This window comes from Anomaloglossus baeobatrachus, chromosome 3 (assembly GCF_048569485.1).
Source record: "Anomaloglossus baeobatrachus isolate aAnoBae1 chromosome 3, aAnoBae1.hap1, whole genome shotgun sequence".
NCBI lineage: Eukaryota > Metazoa > Chordata > Amphibia > Anura > Aromobatidae > Anomaloglossus > Anomaloglossus baeobatrachus.
In genome coordinates this window covers 85,177,859-85,200,891 of record NC_134355.1, presented here as the reverse complement: position 1 = coordinate 85,200,891, position 23,033 = coordinate 85,177,859, and the positions used below count along the sequence as shown (strand labels likewise).

Sequence of the window (23,033 nt, the reverse complement as noted above, 5' to 3'; positions counted from 1 at the left end):
TTTGACAAATTACTGTAATATTCGGATACAAGTAGTTTGAGCTGCTATAGTTATTGTGAAACAAAATTTCACACTTTTGTTTTTTAAAAAAAATAGAAATATTAGGGCTAAAAAAAGGGACTTTTGCAAAACTAACTCTGATTATTATAAGGCTGCCATTATAATCCCTGCTATAAATCTGCCGTGTCTGAATTTATTCTTCTGTACACCACGGCCAATTTTTGTTTTTGTGCATTGATTTTTTTTCGTTCCCTTCTTCCAAGAGACATACGGTAACTTTTTTAATTTCCCTGCAGCACAGCCACATGAGGAAATTACACTATTTGAGTATTCGTTTTACCATAGATTTTACTAGAAATGGGAAAAAATACAAATGAGGTGAAACTTAAAAAAAAAAAATTCCACCATTTTTTTTGAGTTTTATTTTTATGGTGTTCATTGTATGATTAAATAAAAGACCTAACAACACGATTCTCCAGATCAGCATGAGTACGGCAATACTGAAGGACGGTATTCTGCTTCTATTTAAATGGTGAAAAGAAATTTGAGAGATTTATAAAAAGAAAAATATTTGGTTTGTGTAAGTTCCCAAGCGTATCAAGACAATGGCAGCAATGGCTTCCGTATGTTACTGAGGGGTACACTGTACATACAGGCAACTATGGGGTGTAGATACAGGTTACTATGGGGTGTATTGCACATACTGGTTACTATGGGATGTATTGTACATACAGGCTAGTATGAGGTGTATTTACAGGTTACTATGGGGTGTATGGTACATACAGGTTACTATGGAGTGTACTGTACATACAGGTTACTATGGGGAGTATTGTACATACAAGTTACTATAAAGTGTGGCTACAGGCTACTATGGGGTTTAGATACAGGTTACTATGCGGTGTATTGTACATACTGGTAACAATTGGGGTATTATATTGTAGATACAGGTTGTTATTATTGGGTATATCGTACATACAGATTAGTATGTGGTGTAGATACAGGTTATTATTGGGTGTATTATATATAAAGGTTACTATGAGGTGTAGATACAGGCTACCATTGGGTGTATTGTGCATACAGGTTACTATGTGGTGTAGATACCGGCTACCATGGTGTGTAGATACAGATTACTATGGGGTGTAGATACAGATTACTATGGGGTGTAGATAAAGGTTATTATTGGGTGTATTGTATATAAAGGTTACTATGAGGTGTAGATACAGGCTACCATTGGGTGTATTGTGCATACAGGTTACTATGTGGTGTAGATACAGGCTACCATGGTGTGTAGATACAGATTACTATGGGGTGTAGATACAGATTACTATGGGGTGTAGATAAAGGTTATTATTGGGTGTATTGTATATAAAGGTTACTATGAGGTGTAGATACAGGCTACCATTGGGTGTATTGTGCATACAGGTTACTATGTGGTGTAGATACCGGCTACCATGGTGTGTAGATACAGATTACTATGGGGTGTAGATACAGATTACTATGGGGTGTAGATAAAGGTTATTATTGGGTGTATTGTATATAAAGGTTACTATGAGGTGTAGATACAGGCTACCATTGGGTGTATTGTGCATACAGGTTACTATGTGGTGTAGATACAGGCTACCATGGTGTGTAGATACAGATTACTATGGGGTGTAGATACAGATTACTATGGGGTGTAGATAAAGGTTATTATTGGGTGTATTGTATATAAAGGTTACTATGAGGTGTAGATACAGGCTACCATTGGGTGTATTGTGCATACAGGTTACTATGTGGTGTAGATACAGGCTACCATGGTGTGTAGATACAGATTACTATGGGGTGTAGATACAGATTACTATGGGGTGTAGATAAAGGTTATTATTGGGTGTATTGTATATAAAGGTTACTATGAGGTGTAGATACAGGCTACCATTGGGTGTATTGTGCATACAGGTTACTATGTGGTGTAGATACAGGTTACTATGGGGTGTAGATACAGGTTTTATTGGCTGTATTGTACATACAGTTTACTATGTGGTGTACATACAGGTTACTATGGAGTGTACCGTACATATTGGTTATTATGGTGTGTATTGTACATGCTGGTTACTATGGGGTGTAGATACAGGTTACTATAAGGTGTATTTAACAAACTGTTTACTATGTGGTGCAGATACAGGTTACTATGGGGTGCACTCTACATACTGGTTATTATGGGGTATATTGTACATACTGGTTACTATGAGTTGTAGATACCGGTTACTATGGGATACATTGTACATACTGGTTACTATGTGGTGTAGATACAGGTTGCTATGGGATATATTGTACATACTGGTTACTATGTGGTGTAGATACAGGTTACTATGGGATACATTGTACATACTGGTTACTATGTGGCGTAGATACAGGTTACTATGGGATACATTGTACATACTGGTTACTATGTGGTGTAGATACAGGTTACTATGGGATACATTGTACATACTGGTTACTATGTGGTGTAGATACAGGTTGCTATGGGATACATTGTACATACTGGTTACTATGTGGTGTAGATACAGGTTGCTATGGGATACATTGTACATACTGGTTACTATGTGGTGTAGATACAGGTTGCTATGGGATATATTGTACATACTGGTTACTATGTGGTGTAGATACAGGTTGCTATGGGATATATTGTACATACTGGTTACTATGTGGTGTAGATACAGGTTACTATGGGCTACATTGTACATACTGGTTACTATGTGGTGTAGATACCGGTTACTATGGGATACATTGTACATACTGGTTACTATGTGGTGTAGATACAGGTTGCTATGGGATACATTGTACATACTGGTTACTATGGTGTTGTGCATTGATATAAAGGTGACTTTGGGACAGGTGTATGTTTTCCTCTTTTGTGAGGCGCTCTTTATGTTTTTCTATTATACATACTGTGTTTGTTATATACACTTTAGACTTGATGTCTCTTGGTGGCTGTGCCTCTCTTGTATAGCCTTCATACATATTGATACACTGACATATGAGTTTGGGTGTATTACTATTGGGTGTAGATCCAGGTGATTATTGGGTGTATTGTACATACCACTATGGGGTGTACTGTACAGAGTGTGTGCAGCAGCTGCGCCCCCCATTACAGGCATAAGACCCCTCTGTGTCAGGACTCGGGGATGTATCGGTGTCAGACACCTCTCGTCCTGACCCTGCCGCCATCCGGGGCAGCATCATCCCCCCGGAGAAGGGACATTGTTTGTAAACTATCCCTGGTGAGAGGGGAGAGCGGGGAGAATGGGCGGTAATGACAGGGGGAGGGGAGCACAGCCCTGGGCTGCACTATAAAGCCCATTGACACGCTGAGCAGACCCTGACAGAGCGCAGTCCGGGAGTAGTGGGACAGGGCTTGCACCGGAGGGGTCGCACCGGAGGGGGGCGCTGTGCTGCACGGGAGCTTTTTACGTGCGGCAGGTAGGGCAGTGCATGGAGTCCAGGGATGATGTCCAGCCGCAGCCCGGAGCCTCATAGGGAGCCCTGATATGTGACTGTCACACAGGAGTGCTCAGCCGCACAGCGACCCCCGCACTGGAGCTGGTGGAGCGCGGTACTGCACACCTGTGCACACTCGGGAGCCGTCGTTGTGGGGTGCAGCCCATGTGGGATCTGGATCTCCGTCCTGCCCGCCGCTCCGCCGCCTCCGCCCTCCCCTGAAGCTTTCCCTGGGGCTTTGTTCCTTCCTGTCCCGCAGTGGCTCCCAAGTGCTGCTGCTGCTGCGGTGGTGGCGGCGGTGCTGGCGGCGGCTCCTCCACCCAGCCGGCCCCCCTGGACCCGGAGAGCGGGGGAGCGGCCGGCCCGAGCGAGCGGGCACTGAAAGCTGGACGCATCAAGAGGATGGTGCGGCTGGCGGCGGAGCTGCTGCTGCTGCTGGGACTTGTGCTGCTCACACTGCACATCACTGTGCTGAGAGGGAGTCCTGCCAGCCCGGCCAATGTCAGCAGCCAGCACCAGGTGAGGGCACTGCACCCCGGGACTGACACTGCACAGGGCAGGGGAACCTCCACATGTAGGGACCGAGACTGGGACTGACACTGCACAGGGCAGGAGAACCTCCACATGTAGGGACCGAGACTGGGACTGACACTGCACAGGGCAGGAGAACCTCCACATGTAGGGACCGAGACTGGGACTAACACTGCACAGGGCAGGGGAACCTCCACATGTAGGGACCGAGACTGGGACTGACACTGCACAGGGCAGGAGAACCTCCACATGTAGGGACCGAGACTGGGACTGACACTGCACAGGGCAGGGGAACCTCCACATGTAGGGACCGAGACTGGGACTAACACTGCACAGGGCAGGGGAACCTCCACATGTAGGGACCGAGACCGGGACTGACACTGCACAGGGCAGGAGAACCTCCACATGTAGGGACCGAGACCGGGACTGACACTGCACAGGGCAGGAGAACCTCCACATGTAGGGACCGAGACCGGGACTGACACTGCACAGGGCAGGAGAACCTCCACATGTAGGGACCGAGACTGGGACTGACACTGCACAGGGCAGGGGAACCTCCACATGTAGGGACCGAGACTGGGACTGACACTGCACAGGGCAGGAGAACCTCCACATGTAGGGACCGAGACCGGGACTGACACTGCACAGGGCAGGAGAACCTCCACATGTAGGGACCGAGACTGGGACTGACACTGCACAGGGCAGGAGAACCTCCACATGTAGGGACTGACACTGCACAGGGCAGGAGAGCCTCCACATGTAGGGACCAAGACTGGGACTGACACTGCACAGGGCAGGAGAACCTCCACATGTAGGGACCGAGACCGGGACTGACACTGCACAGGGCAGGAGAACCTCCACATGTAGGGACCGAGACCGGGACTGACACTGCACAGGGCAGGAGAACCTCCACATGTAGGGACCGAGACCGGGACTGACACTGCACAGGGCAGGAGAACCTCCACATGTAGGGACCGAGACTGGGACTGACACTGCACAGGGCAGGGGAACCTCCACATGTAGGGACCGAGACTGGGACTGACACTGCACAGGGCAGGAGAACCTCCACATGTAGGGACCGAGACCGGGACTGACACTGCACAGGGCAGGAGAACCTCCACATGTAGGGACCGAGACTGGGACTGACACTGCACAGGGCAGGGGAACCTCCACATGTAGGGACCGACACCAGGACTGACACTGCACAGGGCAGGAGAACCTCCACATGTAGGGACCGACACCGGGACTGACACTGCACAGGGCAGGAGAACCTCCACATGTAGGGACCGACACCGGGACTGACACTGCACAGGGCAGGAGAACCTCCACATGTAGGGACCGAGACCGGGACTGACACTGCACAGGGCAGGAGAACCTCCACATGTAGGGACCGAGACCGGGACTGACACTGCACAGGGCAGGAGAACCTCCACATGTAGGGACCGAGACCGGGACTGACACTGCACAGGGCAGGAGAACCTCCACATGTAGGGACCGAGACCGGGACTGACACTGCACAGGGCAGGAGAACCTCCACATGTAGGGACCGACACCGGGACTGACACTGCACAGGGCAGGAGAACCTCCACATGTAGGGACCGACACCAGGACTGACACTGCACAGGGCAGGAGAACCTCCACATGTAGGGACCGACACCGGGACTGACACTGCACAGGGCAGGAGAACCTCCACATGTAGGGACCGACACCAGGACTGACACTGCACAGGGCAGGAGAACCTCCACATGTAGGGACCGAGACCGGGACTGACACTGCACAGGGCAGGAGAACCTCCACATGTAGGGACCGAGACCGGGACTGACACTGCACAGGGCAGGAGAACCTCCACATGTAGGGACCGAGACCGGGACTGACACTGCACAGGGCAGGAGAACCTCCACATGTAGGGACCGAGACTGGGACTGACACTGCACAGGGCAGGAGAACCTCCACATGTAGGGACCGACACCAGGACTGACACTGCACAGGGCAGGAGAACCTCCACATGTAGGGACCGAGACTGGGACTGACACTGCACAGGGCAGGAGAACCTCCACATGTAGGGACCGACACCAGGACTGACACTGCACAGGGCAGGAGAACCTCCACATGTAGGGACCGAGACTGGGACTGACACTGCACAGGGCAGGAGAACCTCCACATGTAGGGACCGAGACTGGGACTGACACTGCACAGGGCAGGGGAACCTCCACATGTAGGGACTGGGACTGCACAGGGGAGGAGAACCTCCACATGTAGGGACCGAGACTGGGACTGACACTGCACAGGGCAGGAGAACCTCCACATGTAGGGACCGAGACTGGGACTGACACTGCACAGGGCAGGGGAACCTCCACATGTAGGGACCGAGACTGGGACTGACACTGCACAGGGCAGGGGAACCTCCACATGTAGGGATCGAGACCGGGACTGACACTGCACAGGGCAGGAGAACCTCCACATGTAGGGACCGAGACCGGGACTGACACTGCACAGGGCAGGGGAACCTCCACATGTAGGGACCGAGACTGGGACTGACACTGCACAGGGCAGGGGAACCTCCACATGTAGGGACCGAGACTGGGACTGACACTGCACAGGGCAGGGGAACCTCCACATGTAGGGACCGAGACCGGGGCTGACACTGCACAGGGCAGGGGAACCTCCACATGTAGGGACCGAGACTGGGACTGACACTGCACAGGGCAAGGAAACCTCCACATGTAGGGACCGACACTGCACAGGGCAAGGAAACCTCCACATGTAGGGACCGACACTGCACAGGGCAAGGAAACCTCCACATGTAGGGACCGACACTGCACAGGGCAAGGAAACCTCCACATGTAGGGACTGACACTGCACAGGGCAAGGAAACCTCCACATGTAGGGACTGACACTGCACAGGGCAAGGAAACCTCCACATGTAGGGACTGACACTGCACAGGGCAAGGAAACCTCCACATGTAGGGACCGACACTGCACAGGGCAAGGAAACCTCCACAAGTAGGGACCGACACTGCACAGGGCAAGGAAACATCCACATGTAGGGACCGACACCGGGACTGACACTGCACAGGGCAGGAGAACCTCCACATGTAGGGACCGACACCAGGACTGAAGTCAGTGAGAATAGGAAAAGTAGAAGATGGAACTAGTATTGAGCTGACAACCTGATATAGGGAGAATGTTTCCAGCTAAATGATGATGATGATGATGATGATGATAAAATACAAAAATAATCACGGACCGACAATCTTTATAGGTTATTTGAAAATGCATAAAGGATGATAAGTGTTTGTATATGTGCAGAAAGGATAAATATCTATAGGGGAGATACGTACAGGACAGATATCTATAGGTGAGATACAATGTGTAGGTCAGATATTGAGATGTATAGGTGAGATATATATTTTACAGGTCAGAGATGGGTGAGAGACAATGTATAGATCAGGTATGTATATCTATAAGTGAGATATCCATATCTGACCTGAACATATATATTATATGTATATCCTGCAGGTCCGAAGTAACGTATATCTGCAGGTCTGATATGTATATCGCGGAGTTGTGTTGTATATCTGCAGGTCAGATGTGATGTATTTCTGTAGGTGACATATGATTTATATCTCCTAGTCAGATGTGTTGCAAGTCAGATAATGGGTTTGCGTATCATACAGCAGATTGATTTTGATCAGTGTGTTTACCATCAGCGTGGTATCTGTTTTGTAAAATAATAATTCCAAGCTCTTCCTACCCACTTCCATGTTATCCATGATCGTTTTTTTTATTTTTATTTTTTTTCATGGTACCACTGAATTGAATGGATGATTTTCATCCACAGCTCTGTATCAGCCATGCCCTTATTTTATTTTTGCAGTCAATTTGTCTGCAAAAGAAAAAAAAAAAAAAACGGACGTGTGAACATGTCCAGATACTATAATGGGTATTTGTTCTGTTCATGAGAAAAACCCTGTAGAACACAATGATGGCACATGAGCCTAAGTGTGATCCCAATAATAGCAATGTTCTCTTATTTGAGCTCAGATCACATCTACTGGAGACTCTGCTGAAAATCCACCCAGAAGAGCTCCACACGCTTTGTCCCGTAGGACGGACTCTTATAAAGCTTGACGGCCCCATTAGTTCGGTTCATCTGGTGCTGTTGATGTCCGTTGTGTGACTGATTCGGTGCTTGTTGTTATGTTTCTGTGATGGAGCAAAAAAAAAGATCTAAAGAACATCGTATGTGAATGCAAACATAAATATAATTTTTTTCAGGTAATGGATAAAAAAAATCTCGTACTTTTACTGTTGGGAATGTAGAGACAATTGTCAACTTTTGAGTGAACTATTTGTGATTATTGATAATTGTCATTTTCTTCCAATTGTGTGTTCATCTGATCACTCCTAACCAGTGCGACAGTACTCCATCTCCACAACCCCTCACCTCAGGAGCGTCCCTGTAATACCAGAACCAATAAGGGAATCCATCTGTAGATGGGCAACTGGCCATTTTTTTGGTGGATGTCATGAACTGTTTGAAGCTTGTTTTTGGTATGTGGATCTGAGATTTATTGGTATATTGTGCTGTATTCTGATTGTCTCTTTGGAGATACTTTGCCGTGAGCTCCGGTTACACTGGCCACACAAGATGATTTCGGAGGATTCATCTTTAGTGATGAGTACCATTCAGTTGGTGTATATGATTGTATACAAATGACAACATGAGACAGAAGAGATCAATGCCAGCAATCGTGTCCTACCACGGACGTGTAGCAAAGCTGACTTTGTAGCATCTAGTTTTTGTGTTTTGTAAAATGACCTTCGTGATATCCCAATGTGATCAGTCCCGGGAATCCCATGTCCATATGGTAAATTGGTGGTCACTCCTAAAAAATACGGTCCTAAAGTGTTCTCTAAAACCTGGGATGACCCCTACAGTAGATGTGGCCAGATGAGATTTTCAGTGCTTCTGTCCAGGGACACATTGTAGGTGTTGGTAAGATGACACAATCCCTATATGCTAAAGGTGGCTTTACACACTGCAACATCGCAAACGACATCGCTGTAACGTCACCGGTTTTGTGACGTAATAGCGACCTCCCCAGCGACATTGCAGTGTGTGAAACACATCAGCGACCTGGCCCCTGCTGTGAAGTTGTGATCGCTACAAATCGTTCAGGACCATTCTTTGGTCCTTTTGTTTCCCGCTGTGCAGCAAAGTTTTAGTGTGTAAAAAGGGGACTTTACAGCGACTTCGTTAGCGACTTCCCTTTCAAAAAGCTGCTTTACAACGTCCCCAATGACTAGCGAGGTCGTTCTGCAGGTCCGGATCACTGCTGCGTCGTTGGCCAGGTCTGCCTGTTTGACAGCTCACCAGAGACTTTGTAGCGATCCCGGCCAGGTTGGGATCGCTAGAAAGTTTCAGTGTGTAAAGGGGCCTTAAGCTGGATGAATTTGGCCAACTACATAGGATGAAGCCCATCAGCTTGATGCCATTACTGTTATCTCTAAAGTGAAATGTCTAATCTCGTAGAGGGTAAGATTTTTAGTGAAGAAGTCACTAACTATAAACCATACAGCGTTGTTTTAGGTCATCAGGTATGTTTCTCCCCCACCCCCTTCACTCTTAGGATGAAAACATATTGAAGCAATTGTAACAAGGAAGTTGAAAGGCGCACGGTGAGGTTCTGCTACTATTGTGCTCATCTTATACATTGGGCAACAGTGTCTCTGATTTAGGAAAAACAATGGTCTATCAATATAAAATCCTGTTTTAATAACCTCTGATAGATAAAATATGCATAATAGATTTCCCATGTGCCTTACTGGGCATGTGGCTTTAAATTTTTGCTTTTCAACTGTAATGCGCAAATCTTCTAATGTTTACTTGGTTTTGGGAGATGTTTGGAGACCATCTTCTACTTTCCCCTGGCTTTTGGGAGATGTTTGGTAATCCTCTTCTACTGTTTTCTGGGTTTCGGGAGATGCTTGAAGACCATCTTCTGCTTTCCTCTGGCTGTTGGGACATGATTGGAGACCCTCTTCTATGAGTTTGAGTTTTCGGAGATGTTTGGAGACCCTCCTTCATTTTTCTATAGCTGTTTGGAAACTTTTTTTTTTTCTACTGTTTTCTGGCTGTTGGGAGATGTTTGGAGACCCCCTTCTCTTCTTCTGTTCTCTGGATTTTGGAAGATGTTTGAAGACCTTTTTCCACTTTTCTCTGATGTGTGAGCCAACTTATAAAAACTGAATCATGCTTGATTAAACACTCAATGAAAGTGTATATGCAGTCCAATGATGGTGGTGATCTGAACACTCATTAATCTCTATACCCAAAGTTTTAGCACAGTTTCACACATGAGTTTGCATCAGAAGACGGCAGTCAGTCCATGCATCCACGGCCCGTACTTGGTATGAAAATGGCCTTAGTGGGAAATTTTAAAGACTGTTAATGGTAACAACCATTCTGTTGATTTCATAGGATCTCTTTAGTCCATACTAAAATACTTTTACTAAAGTGCCTAAGAGACCAAAGCCCTTCATTTCTTGCAGTGATCAGACACCTTTCCTTGTTAATAAATTATTTAATTACCATACAGAAAAAAAACCCTAAAATGTGCGTATATACATATTGTATATGATGTTCATAAAGTAGTGGTATCCAATGTGGCCCAAAATCAAGTTGGGAGTTATTTTTTACAACACTGAGAGAGGCAGAGGTTAAAGACCCCGAACCTAAGGACAGAGAACTTCATAAAGCTCCATATACTGTACATCCTTCTGTCTAAATCTATATCCCGGGGGAGCGACTTCTCGTTATGTGCCAGTCTGAAAGTAACCTGGTTACTGTGTTCGGATATGTGCACACTGCAACTTTTTCAGGAGACTGTTCAAACTAAGTACCGCATTATGGTGCATTATTGTGGGGCTAATTATTTCTATACACCTTCCCACCTGCTTGTTTTCCCTCAGTCTCCATCCCATCTCTTGTTTGACAGCTCTGGTTTCCTAGAGCTTGATAAGGGTGGAGATAGATGCAAAACCAGCAGGTGGGAAGGCGGATTTAAATGTTTGGCCCCACTATGATGTACGGAGCGCCTGTGCTTGGTTTGAACAGTCATTCTGTGCTGACAGTCCCATTAAGAGGAGTGAAATCACCATCCTCTTGGCGTCTTTCGCTCGTAAGATACCACAAACTAAATAAAGATATCTATGGGGAGCCCAAAACAGACAGAAGGAAGACTCATAGTGTATTGTGTAAATTTTTTTTTTTTTTTTTTACTCCAGCATTTACTGAAATGAGTTCCGCTTAAGGCTAGGTTCACATTTCCGTTGTTGTAAATCCGTCAGGTCCGTCAGCAACGGATCAGTCGTTTTTTTTAATGTCAACTGACGCAACGGATGTGTTTTTTCACAGGATTCCCTTCACAGGAATCCTTTGGAAAAAAAACTGATCCATCACGTCCGTTACATCCACTGTGCGTCCGTTTTTTTTTGACTGATCAGTCATGATCCGTTTGTGTCTGGGACAGCCCAGTGGGTCAGTAGAGCATGTTGGAATCCAGCGCTGGATTCCGTCGTAAGACGGATTACGACGGAATCCAGCACTATAGATATACATTACAAGCTTGACGGATTCCTGCCCGGTGCATTCATTTTGACGGCCCGAAAAAGTTACATTCTGCGTTTTTCCCGCCTGGTGGTCAGTCCAAAAACGACTGACCGCAACGTAGCGGATGCAACGCAAGGTAATCAGTCGCAATCCGCCACTAATACAAGTCTATGGGACACAACGTAATCCGCTAAACGTTGTGACTGATACGGAAATGTGAACCTAGCCTAAACCAAGCACTTTTTCCCAAGTTTAAGGCTGCTTTCACACTTGCGTTGTTTTGCATCCGTCACAATCAGTTGTGTGACTGATGCATCGGATGCGTTGCAGATAGTGACACAACTGATGTGACTGATGCTGCAAAAAAAACCGATCCTTTTTTTTTTTTTTACTGTTTTGCTGATCGGCTGGCTTTCGTGAACGATCAGCTGATCGGCCAGCTTTTCACAAAAGCCGGCTGCCGGCCAATTAGCTGATCGTTCCGGCCACTGAAACTGAATTTACAGTCGATCATGGTTTTTTACTGCGCATGCTCACAGTAAAAAAATCAAGCTGCTTTACGCAAAAAAAAGTTACATTAAGTGTTGTTCCCGCCTGACAGTCAGTAAACGACTGATCCGTCACGTGGCAGATGCAACGCAATGCCATCAGTCACAATCCTTCGCTAATAGAAGTCTATGGGGAAAAAAAAAACGGATTCCTGCAAAACATTTCGAAGGATACCATAATTCGCAGCCTAAGACGTTGTGTGCATATACCCTAGGTAAACCAAGCTGGGTTTCGCTTGTCTCAGTTTCATACAGGATAAAGCAAAGCAAGGTGACAAGCTGATGATGGTTCAGGAGCAAATTTGTTTTTGGCGTTTAGACAGTACATACTGAAGATGCAAAGACTTTTGCATAAAAAATGATCTGAGAGCTCTGAACTCTATGATCAATGGTCAACTTCTGATCAAGGAGACTGTACCGTCTTGACAATTTTATCCTGTAGATCAGCAAATTAAACCCCCTCCTGAAACGTGATGGCAGCTCCTGGTATATACAGTATCCACTCCAATACTCCCTGACATTTATAATAACTTCTACTTAAAAATCCTCCTTTAGTCGCGAATGGTTTAAATTATCCTCTTCAATGTAACAGGATTTGAAAGCTTCGGCACTGTAATTCTATCTCCTCGGGTCCTTTCAAGTAAACTATTTTGGTTTAGGCAGCTGTATAACTATAAATTGTAATGATAACAGATATTAGCATGACCGTATTTATTATGTATACATATATATATATATATATATATATATATATATATCTCATATCATCTTTAAGGATCTTGTATATAATCAGATGTTAGTGCACGGAATAGAGAATATCGGCCACCATAAACAATTTTCTGCTATGAAATGAAGGGGTTTTTTTTTTTTTTTTGGTCCAATATTTGCACATATGGCTCACTCTCCGTGGGTACTGATGGGCCTAGAGGTGAGGTTTTTCATTTCATCCCTTTTTTTTTTTTTTTAAGGATTCCTAAAACCTTCTATGGCTGTAATTTATTTTAGGTTTATTTTTTGCAGTGCTGATTATATTTTAATTCTGTATTTGTGTTTTGTTTTGTTTTTTAAGTTTTATGTAGGGTTTGGGACGCCATAACCTGTATATCTATATACGGTAATTGTTTTTTGGCATCTGCCCTATCATTTATTGCCCTTGATTTATCCAAGAATAGGATCTAAAAAATGCTGCGTGTACTGTTTTCTAACCCCAGTATGGTCCCCAGACTGGTGCCCAACTTTGTCATTGGTTGTCTCAGCCTGAGACACAAACCATCTGGCCAGACGCAACTGGTATATGGGAATTCAGCCTTAATGGTGGTGTCCGGTGGCATAGGATAGGTGGAAACTTGTGGATCGGTGGGGGTCTAACTGCTGGTAACTGGCAGAATGTCGCACTTTTATCTCTGAAAGAAGAGCGTCAGTTTGCATGCTCAACCGCCGCTTCATTCATTCCATATGGGGCTGATGAGAGCTGCGATCGGGCATCTGACTTGGAGCTCTATTTTGTAATGGCGGTAAAAGTGCCCCGTTCCTCCGTTCACTGGTGCCAGTGATAAGTTACTTATCGCTTTTCCTATTGATGGGTGATTTGTTTTCACTGGACAACCCATTTTAAGATCCTAAATTATCATGGAGAAGTCAATTTAATACCAGAAAATAAAAAAAAAGAAATCTGGCCAGCAGCATCCTCAGAAGTTTCCTTTCAGACCCATGGGATTGTAGACCCCATTTTAGAACTTGACTCTTAAGTAGCCGTAATAAGGGCTGTAGACAATGCTTTGGTGTGAGATGGATGTAAGGCTTTATTGAGGGTTACCTATAGATCTTTAAAATGCTGTTTATTAAATTAAACACATTAGACAACTCAATCACTCTAGCTGAAGTCTTGACTAAACAAAACACACAAAAACATTGGTTAATTTGATCCCTCTAATAAAACCAGACGACCTAAAAAGATGAGGGGTGTGTGTGTGTGTGTGTGTGTGTGTGTGTGTGTGTGTGTGTGTGTGTGTGTGTGTGTGTGTGTGTGTGTGTGTGTGTGTGTGTGTGTGTGTGTGTGTGTGTGTGTGTGTGTGTGTGTGTGTGTGTGTGTGTCTTCCAGATGCTACACAGCTGCTGAGATGATCCAAACACCTGAGGGGGTATAAATAGTCCACTTTGCTGCCAGAATAGAGTCCAATCAGCACCAAGCTCCAGTCAGATGCCTCAGCCAATCAAGGATCATTAGCCACTGTTACTAAGGCTACTTTCACACTTGCGTTGAACGGTATCCGTTGCATTGCGTTGTGTAACGGATGCAACGGATGTGTTGCATATAGTGACACAACGGATGCTGCAAAACAACGCAATTCGTTTTGATTTTTTTTTTTTTTTTTTTCCCGGTTTTACCAGCGGCAGACTATAGTGAACGATCAGCTGATCGTTCCCTGCAGCCGGCCGCTGGGTGATCAGCTGATTGCTCCCAGTAGCCGGCCGCCGGGTGATCAGCTGATCGCTCCCGCCCGCCGGGTGATCAGCTGATCGCTCCCGCCCGCCGGGTGATCAGCTGATCGCTCCCGCCCGCCGGGTGATCAGCTGATCGCTCCCGCCCGCCGGGTGATCAGCTGATCGCTCCCGCCCGCCGGGTGATCAGCTGATCGCTCCCGCCCGCCGGGTGATCAGCTGATCGCTCCCTGCAGCCGGCCGCCGGGTGATCAGCTGATCGCTGTCACTTGCCGGCGCCCGGGCATGCCGGCGGGCGCTCAGCTGAGCGCTGTGACTTGCCGGCGGCCGGGCATGCTGGTGGCCGGTCATTCAGCTGAGCGCTGTCGCTTGCCGACGGCCGGGCGCTCAGCTGAACGTTCGGCCACCGCGAGCCAAAATAAAGTTTGATTTAAAAAAAAAAAAAAAAAAAAAAAAAGAGCATGCGCAGTGAAATCCAGAGGATTCCGCTGCTCAAAATAACGTTACATGCTGCGTTCCTCCCGCTGGGCGGAAGCAACGGAGCGTCGCCCAGCGGAAGCAACGCAGCTCCTTTTGGTACAATCCGTCAACCATACAAGTCTATGGGAAACAGCGGAATCCGTTAACGGATTCCGCTGTTTCCCAAAAGGGCGGATTGTAACGGAAGGAAAATAACGCAAGTGTGAAAGTACCCTTAGGTTGAGTGACCAGCAGAATTACCTCACAAACATTACACCTAAGGCTAGGTTCACGCTTCCGTTGTTTTGCATCAGTCACAATCCGTCGCCTTGAGGAATTGCGGTATCCTGCAAAATATTTTGCAGGAATCCAGTTTTTCCCCATAGACTTCTATTAGTGACGGATTACGACTGATGATGCTGCGTTGCATCCGCTGCGTCGCGGTCAGTCGTTTTTTAACTGACTGGCGGGAACGAGCAACGCAGCCTGTAACGTTTTTTGAGCAGCGCAATCCATAGGATTTTGCTGCACATGCTCTCTCTGGCTCCCTGCACACGTAACCAGGATACACATTGGGTAACCAAGCAATGCGCTTTGGTTAGTTACCCGATATTTACAGTGCTTACGTGTGCAGGGAGCCAGCGCTAAGCGATGTACGCTGGTATCCAAGATAAATTATCGGGTAACCAAGAAAAAAGTGCTTTGCTTTTAGTTACCCGATATTTACCCTGGATATGTGTGCAAGGAGGCCGACACTTCCCCACTCGGCTCCGCCCCCTCCCGCACTCCGCATGTGTGTATATACACACCACACACACACACACCACACACACACACACACCACACACACACACACACACACACCACACACACACACACACACCACACACACACACACACACACACACACACACACACACACACACACTTACACTTGTCCCCAGCCCTGCAGTCCCTGTGACTGATGCAAAACAACGGAAATGTGAACCTAGCCTAATGGGATAAAAAAACTGGACAATTATTGATTTACTAACTAGGGATCCTAATGCATAAAACTCATACTCACTTAGGTGCCGCAATCCCATGTGGGCCCCTTCCGTTAAAGGGGTGTGTCACCCAAATTTTTATTGTCTAGATCGATATTCTATTGAGAAACAATGTTTCTCTCAAAGACCTTATATTGGCAATAGTGCCTGTGAGAGGCGCTATTGCAGACCGCTGCTCCCCGGCCTACGTGATCTCGGGGATCCGGTGACGTCGCATCAAGTTCCTGACACCGCAGCTGACCCAGCGCTGAGCTGTGACAAGCGATGAAACACTGCCCACAGCCCCGTGAGTCAGGAAGACTGGGGCTGGCCACAGGGATGTGACTCCACTGGATCCCCGAGGTCATGGAGCGCGGGGAACAGCGGTCTGCAATAGCGCCTCACAGGCACTATTGCCAACATAAGGTATTTGAGAGAAACATTGTTTCTCAATATAATATCGATCTAGACAATAACAAAATATGGGTGAACCACCCTTTTAAACCCCTCCAGGGACCTTAGTCTTTGCTTCTCATACAGCCAGATAAGATCTCGTATACTTTGCACTGAAGAGGGGCAATCACCCCGAAACACTGTCTGGAAATTGATGTTCTGATCTGGCATAAATCCTAAGTCATATGCCAAGACTTGTTAATGGGTCACTCTTGACTTTTAGGATTGCTGCTTCCAATAGGTGGCACTAGAGTTCATCTCCTTCCTCCCTGAAGAGACAATTTGCATCTACCTCTTCACATAAACCCCCTTAAGCCTTTGAGCTCTCCACTACAGGTCAAAGCAAAAAGACCCTTATGAAAAAGGCTAGCACTTGTTGCACTGGGTGGTGCAGGCTGCGGATTTTCAATCTGTAAGGTTGTAAAACCTATTTCATTAAGATATTGGGAAGAATTTTTTTTTCCAGAAATCAACAACAAATTCACTATTCAGCTTTATCTGAACATGGCCTACCACAATCAAATTATCAGTTTAGGATCGGTTTTGTACTGTACATGTCAGTCCCCTTAAGGGACTGGACTTGAACCTGTGATCATTTGATCGCTTGTGCTCTATATAGTAATTCCAAAGTATTGTTGTATATAGCAAAAATCAGTCTGGCGTTCATAGAAGCACCGTCATGACGGGCTCGTTGGTCTTCAGTAGACCCCTGGCTGTCACGTCAGCCCACTGGTGTCTTTCGATCAGGACGTGTTGTGTCAATGAGGGGTTAGAATGGTGTGTTCCCTCGGCCTGCATGCTGTAAATACTGGTGTCACAGATTAACAGCAGTATCTAACAGGTTAACAGCTGCTCGAATCAGGATCTCTTCCCCTTCGTTATGCTGCTCTCAGATTAGGTGTTAAAGACCTGATGACAGATTCCCTTTAAAGAGAACCTGTGAGGTCAATATGCACCTAGAATCTAGAGCAGTTCTGGGTGTATATTCCTAACCGTCCCTGTATACACTAGCGTAGATAAAGAGATCTTTAGAAAAAGTATTTCTAAAGATCATTTCTTATATGCTAATGAAGCCAGTGACTAGTTGCAAGGACGTGATTTTCCCCTGGGTAGTCAGCCCACATAGCATGCTAGCATGCCCCTGTGTGCACAGCGTTGCACATATATCTCACTCTTGATGGCAACCAGAGGCGGATGGATGCATACTGGGCATGATACAGAGTCCCCAACACTTCCGGTCATGCGCCCTATACCTCACTGAAGCCAGGAAACTTACACCCGGCATCCGTTTAGTGCACATGATCGGAAGTGCTGGGGACTCCGGATCATGCCCAGTATGCATCCATCCATCCGCCTCAAAGAGTGAGGTATGTGTGCGTCACTGGGCATTCATTAGCATGTTAGTACACCCACAGGGGCGTGCTTACATGCGATGTGGGCTGATCAGCCAAGGGAAGTAACACCCTTGCGACTAGTCCCTGGCCTCTTTAGCATATAAGAAATGATCTTTAGAAATACTTTTTCTAAAGATCCTTTTACCTATGCTAGTGTATACAGTTATTACTAATATGCACCCAGATCTGCTTGTGGTTCTGGGTGCATATTGCACCTACCAGGTTCCCTTTAAGGACCCGGTTTTCCATTGCACTTGCGTTTTGTTTTGTTTTTTTTTTGTGTTCTCTTGTTGTTTTCTTTTTGCTTCTTTGTTTTTCAGCGTGGATGTTGTTTTTTTGCTTTCTAGATATTTGTGCCAAATTCAACAATTGCAAGTTTTTGAAAGTCACAAATTTATTTTCTTATGCGCAAATCTCCTTAGTTCGAAGTCCGACAGTACAAGTTGTTTGTTTTTTGGTTTTTTTTTTTTGTTTTTCTCCTTTTTTAAAATCTAGTGCTGTCATTTAAACAAAAAGTGCCAAGAATGACGTGTTTGCATCCCCTGAAGATTTAAGCACCGCTTCTCCTAAGAAAATCATCATAATGTTGAAGGAACTACAAACATCGACTTGCATGTAGATTTGGAAATGTGTTCAGTGTTATTTAAGACCAGACAGTCTGGGGATAAACAGGAGGATTTTCCTTAAGCGATTTTGCCAGTAGCTTTGAACTTGACTTTGCTCCTGATAAATTGGAGAAGAGCAGTCACAGCTGGAGAAGTGATAAAGAAATGATGGCACTTCTAAAAAGAAAACCACTGACCATCCCCGAACAAAATCCTTCTGTTGAAAAGATCATTGATTTTTCCCCTGACAATTTAAGTGAACATCTGTGCGGTATTGAAGTGGATTTCTTCTGAGGTAGCATGTGCCGTGGTGTGTGATATTTGAGATCACAATGCAGGCCCTTCTTTCTGCACCCTATAATGAATATAGCAGGTCTGTTGATATTTCATTATGCCGCGCTGTTGCGTTTCATCACTATGTAACGTGCATGTTCCAGGAATGATTGCTATGTCTCATCTCGGATGAATTTTATTTATGCAAAAAAAATATTTAAAGGGTTTCGTCAACAGCCTCCATTCCCTCTTCTCCCTTTATGTCATAACAGGCAGCTCTGGAATTGCAGTGATAAGGGGCATGGCAAGTCTTTGCAAGACAAGAATATTTTGGCGGGAGGGGGGCAATGAAAATTGTCTTGTTTTAGCAAAATACATTGAATTTATTTAACTTCTTCACCTCCGGACCCCTTTTCACCTTCTTGACCAGTTTATTTTTTTTTTTAATTGTGACCAAGGTTCCCTTATGAGGTTATAACTCTAGAAAGCTTCAACGGGTCCCGGTGATTCTGAGATTGTTTTTCGTGACATATTATTAAATATTATCACATTTTAAGTGGGATTGAGGGGTCTATATGACAGAAATTACCCAAAGATGACGCCATTCTAAAAACTGCACCCCTCAAAGTGCTCAAAACCATGTTCAAGTAGTTTATTAACCCTTTAGATGCGTCACAGGAATTTACCGTAAAGCAATGTGGAAGAAAAAATTTAAAAATTTTACTTCCCACAAGAATGTTAGCTTAGCAGTGGCACCAAACATTTTTATTTTCAAAAGGGTAACAGGAGAAATTTCACTGTACAATTTGTTGTGCAATTTCTCCTGAGTACGCCGATACCACATAACAGGTGGAAATCTATAGTTTGGGTGCATAGCAGGGCTTTGAAGAGAAGTAACAACATTTGGGGTTTTTTTTCTTTTGTAATGTAAAATCATCTGGAATAATTAGCGGACACCGTGTCAAGTTTGGAGACCCCCTAATGTGACTAAGCACTGGAAACCGCCCACAAGTGACCCCCCCCCCATTTTGGAAACTAAGCCCCTCAAGCAATTTATCTAGATGTGCAGTGAGAACATTGAACCCCATGGTGTTTCGCAGAATTTCATAATGTTGAGCCGTGAAAATATATATATTCTCCAAAAATGTTGCTTTAGCCCCAAATTTTATTTTCACAAGGGTAGCCAGAAAACAATGCACAGTACAATTTGTTGCGCAATTTCTACGGAGTATGACGATATCCCATATGTGGTGGAAAACTACTGCTATGTGTGCACGGCAGTGTTTGGAAGGGAAGGAGCACCATTTTGGCTGCAATAGATTGCAAACACAATAAGGCTATGTGCGCACGTAGCGTTGTCCCTGCAGAAATTGCTGCAGCGATTTGAACAGCACACGTGCGCTTCAAATCGCTGCCAAAAGAGTCCGTAATGAAAAGAAAAAAAAAAAAGCCGATTTCATGTGCTCTGACTGCAGCTTCTCCCATAGACAGAGCGGGCGCTGCAAGCAGAGCGCAGGAAAGAAGTGACATGTCACTTCTTAGAACGCGCGCTTCAGGCAGCAGCCGAAGCGCTGCGCTCTAATACGCCACGTGCGCACGGCTCCTGCATAATCTTCATAGATTATGCAGGGGACGCAAGACGCAGCGTAACTGCATGTAAATACGCAACATGCGCACATAGCCTATTACCTCGCATGCCAAAACAGCAGAACCCAGTCACCCCCACAATTGCCCTCATCCCCCCCCCCCCTTTTTTTTTTTTTTTGTTGTTTTTATGCCGTTCATTGTGTGGAAAAATTAATAAGGCAGCTTTATTCTTTGGGTCAGTACGATTACAGCAATACCATATTTGTATTTTGTTTTTGTTTTGCTGCTTTTACATATTAAAAACCATTTTATAGAAAGTGTGGCAAAATGGCCAAAAAAATGAAATTCTGCAATTTGTTTTTTTGGGTCTTTTTATTTACAGCGTTCATTTTACTATAAAATTGACCTGGCAGTACGATTCTCCAGTCAAGTATGATTTACATAGATAGTAAATGTATAGTTTTTGTTTAAGCGGTGAAAAAACAATTCTGAAATTTGGGAAAAAAAATGTATTTGTGTGACGTAACATTTTCAATTTTGGGATATGGAGCTGTGTGAGGCCTTGTTTTTGTTCTCCGAGCCAATGTTTTTATTGATGTTATTTTGGGATTTATATACTTTGATACCCTGTTATTACATTTGTTTTTGTTTTTTTTTTTGTTTTTTAATTGCAGTTCTGGCGTTTTAGTTAAGGAGTGGTGTTTTTGTTTTTATGTTGTGCGTTTTTTTTTTTTTTTGTTTTTTTTTCTTTTTTAATTTTGATAACTTGTAGCTTGGAAAGTTTGTCTGACAACTCCTAGCATATTTGCTACATGGCAGCATACCCTAAGGCTGCTTTCACACATCCGGCTGTAGCAGTGCGGCACAATCCGGCGCTCTGATGAAAAAACAAAACTGTTTTTTTGGGGGGTTTTTTGCCGCCGGATTCGTTTTTTCCAGCATTGGTGCTGCATGGGCTTGGGTTCCCTCCGTTTTTTGCCGCATGCCGATGCGGTGGCCGGATGGAACGTTCCCTGGCACGTTTTTTGCTCCGGCAAAAAAACCCGCATCCGACCGATGCGGCGCATTTTTCAATGCATCCCTATGGACGCCGGATGTGGCAAAAACCGCATCCGGCCGCCGCATGCGGTTTTGTCCACTGCGCATGCTCAGTAGTAGCATGCCGCAAGCGGCAAAAAGCGGACGCGCCGCATGTAAAAAAACGTATGCAAAGGATGCAGTGTTTTCACCGCATCCGTTGCATAGGTTTCACAGCCGGATTGAGCCGCACGGCTCAAACCGGATGTGTGAAAGCAGCCTAAGGGTATGTCCGCACTTTCCGTTTACACCTGCTTTTCAGCTGCTTTTTAGGTCCGTTTTGAACTGCAGCGTTTTCATGCCAAAATGCATGCTTTTTGATTTTCCAGCAAAGTCTATGGTAAATGGGGGTATGTAGTCCGCGCTTTGCGTTTCCAAACGCAGCGTTTAATTTGCATAATTTGTGGCAAAAACCATGCGTTCAAAGAAGCAGCATGTCAATTGTGTTAGCAAAGCTCAGCCCAAATGGCAAACATTGAAGTCAATGAGAAGTCGCAAAAAGCAAGCAACATCAAAATTCCAGCGTTTTACCTGCAGAAACAATGCGTTTTGGACTACCAAAACGCATGCTTTTCTGACTTCAAAATAATGGAATAATATGTCCCTTTACACACACATAGTCCGACAATTAAAATAAAGAAAATTAATAAATTGTTAATTTTGGCAAAAATAGTATAAAACTGCTATAATTTCATTAAATATAACTATTTTCGTTATGATTTAAATAATTATGTCGTTTTTTTTTTTTCCCCCCCTTTTTTCATAGTGTTTGTATGTTAAAACTGTATTTTGTTGTATCTTTGTGTTCAAAATGCATCTGACTTTAGGCAATGAAAAAGCAGGTAAAACGCGCTAAAGACGCAGGTAAAATGCGGTAAATACGCACGCGTATTTACCGCGTTCTGATGGGCAAAAGCAACTTTGGCAAAAGGAATTTCTGCCAAAATATGCGTTTTGAACTGCAACTAGGACGACGCAGTGTGCGCACATAGCCTAAGGCCCCGTACACCCATTGATTTTTTTTTTTTTTTTTTTCTTCTTTTTTACTTCTGTATTTGGGAGGCAAAACCAGGAGTGGGTATAAAATGCATAAGTGGTGCCCGTGTTTCTATAATTTTTTCCCCTGATTGTTCCACTCCTGGTTTTGGCTACAGATACTGAGGTAAAAATACCTCAACACGTGCACTTGGCTTGATGGTACAAACATTTAGGTAAAAACCCAGTACTGTTAGGCCTCCTTCACATATCAGTGATTCTGGTGCGTATGACGTCCGTTTTCATACGTACCGGAGACACAACCATACGCGGACCCATTAAAATCAGTGTTTTCATAAGGACCGTGTGACTATATGGAGCACACGTGTGTCCGTGTGTTTAACACTGTAACAAGTCTGTTTTTCTCTGGCAGCACTGATGTCACACAGATCACACACACTGATGTGATCCACGTGACATCAGTGTCACACGTACCGGAGAAAACATGTGTCTTTGAAATAAAATTATTTTCTATACTTGCCTGTCGCCAGAGCTTCTGTCTGCGGCGCTGT

At 45.2% G+C, this 23,033-nt stretch overlaps 1 protein-coding gene across 1 annotated transcript in view; it reads left to right on the top strand.

Annotated features, from left to right (window-relative positions):
* Positions 1–3,377: 3,377 nt before the first annotated feature.
* ISM1 (isthmin 1) overlaps positions 3,378–23,033 on the top strand; it is a 108,039-nt gene continuing 88,383 nt past the window's right edge. The window contains exon 1 of the mRNA XM_075339285.1: positions 3,378–3,996. Within this exon, the coding sequence (XP_075195400.1) occupies positions 3,880–3,996 (117 nt within the window). The 5' untranslated portion in view covers positions 3,378–3,879. The remainder of the gene's footprint in view (positions 3,997–23,033) is intronic.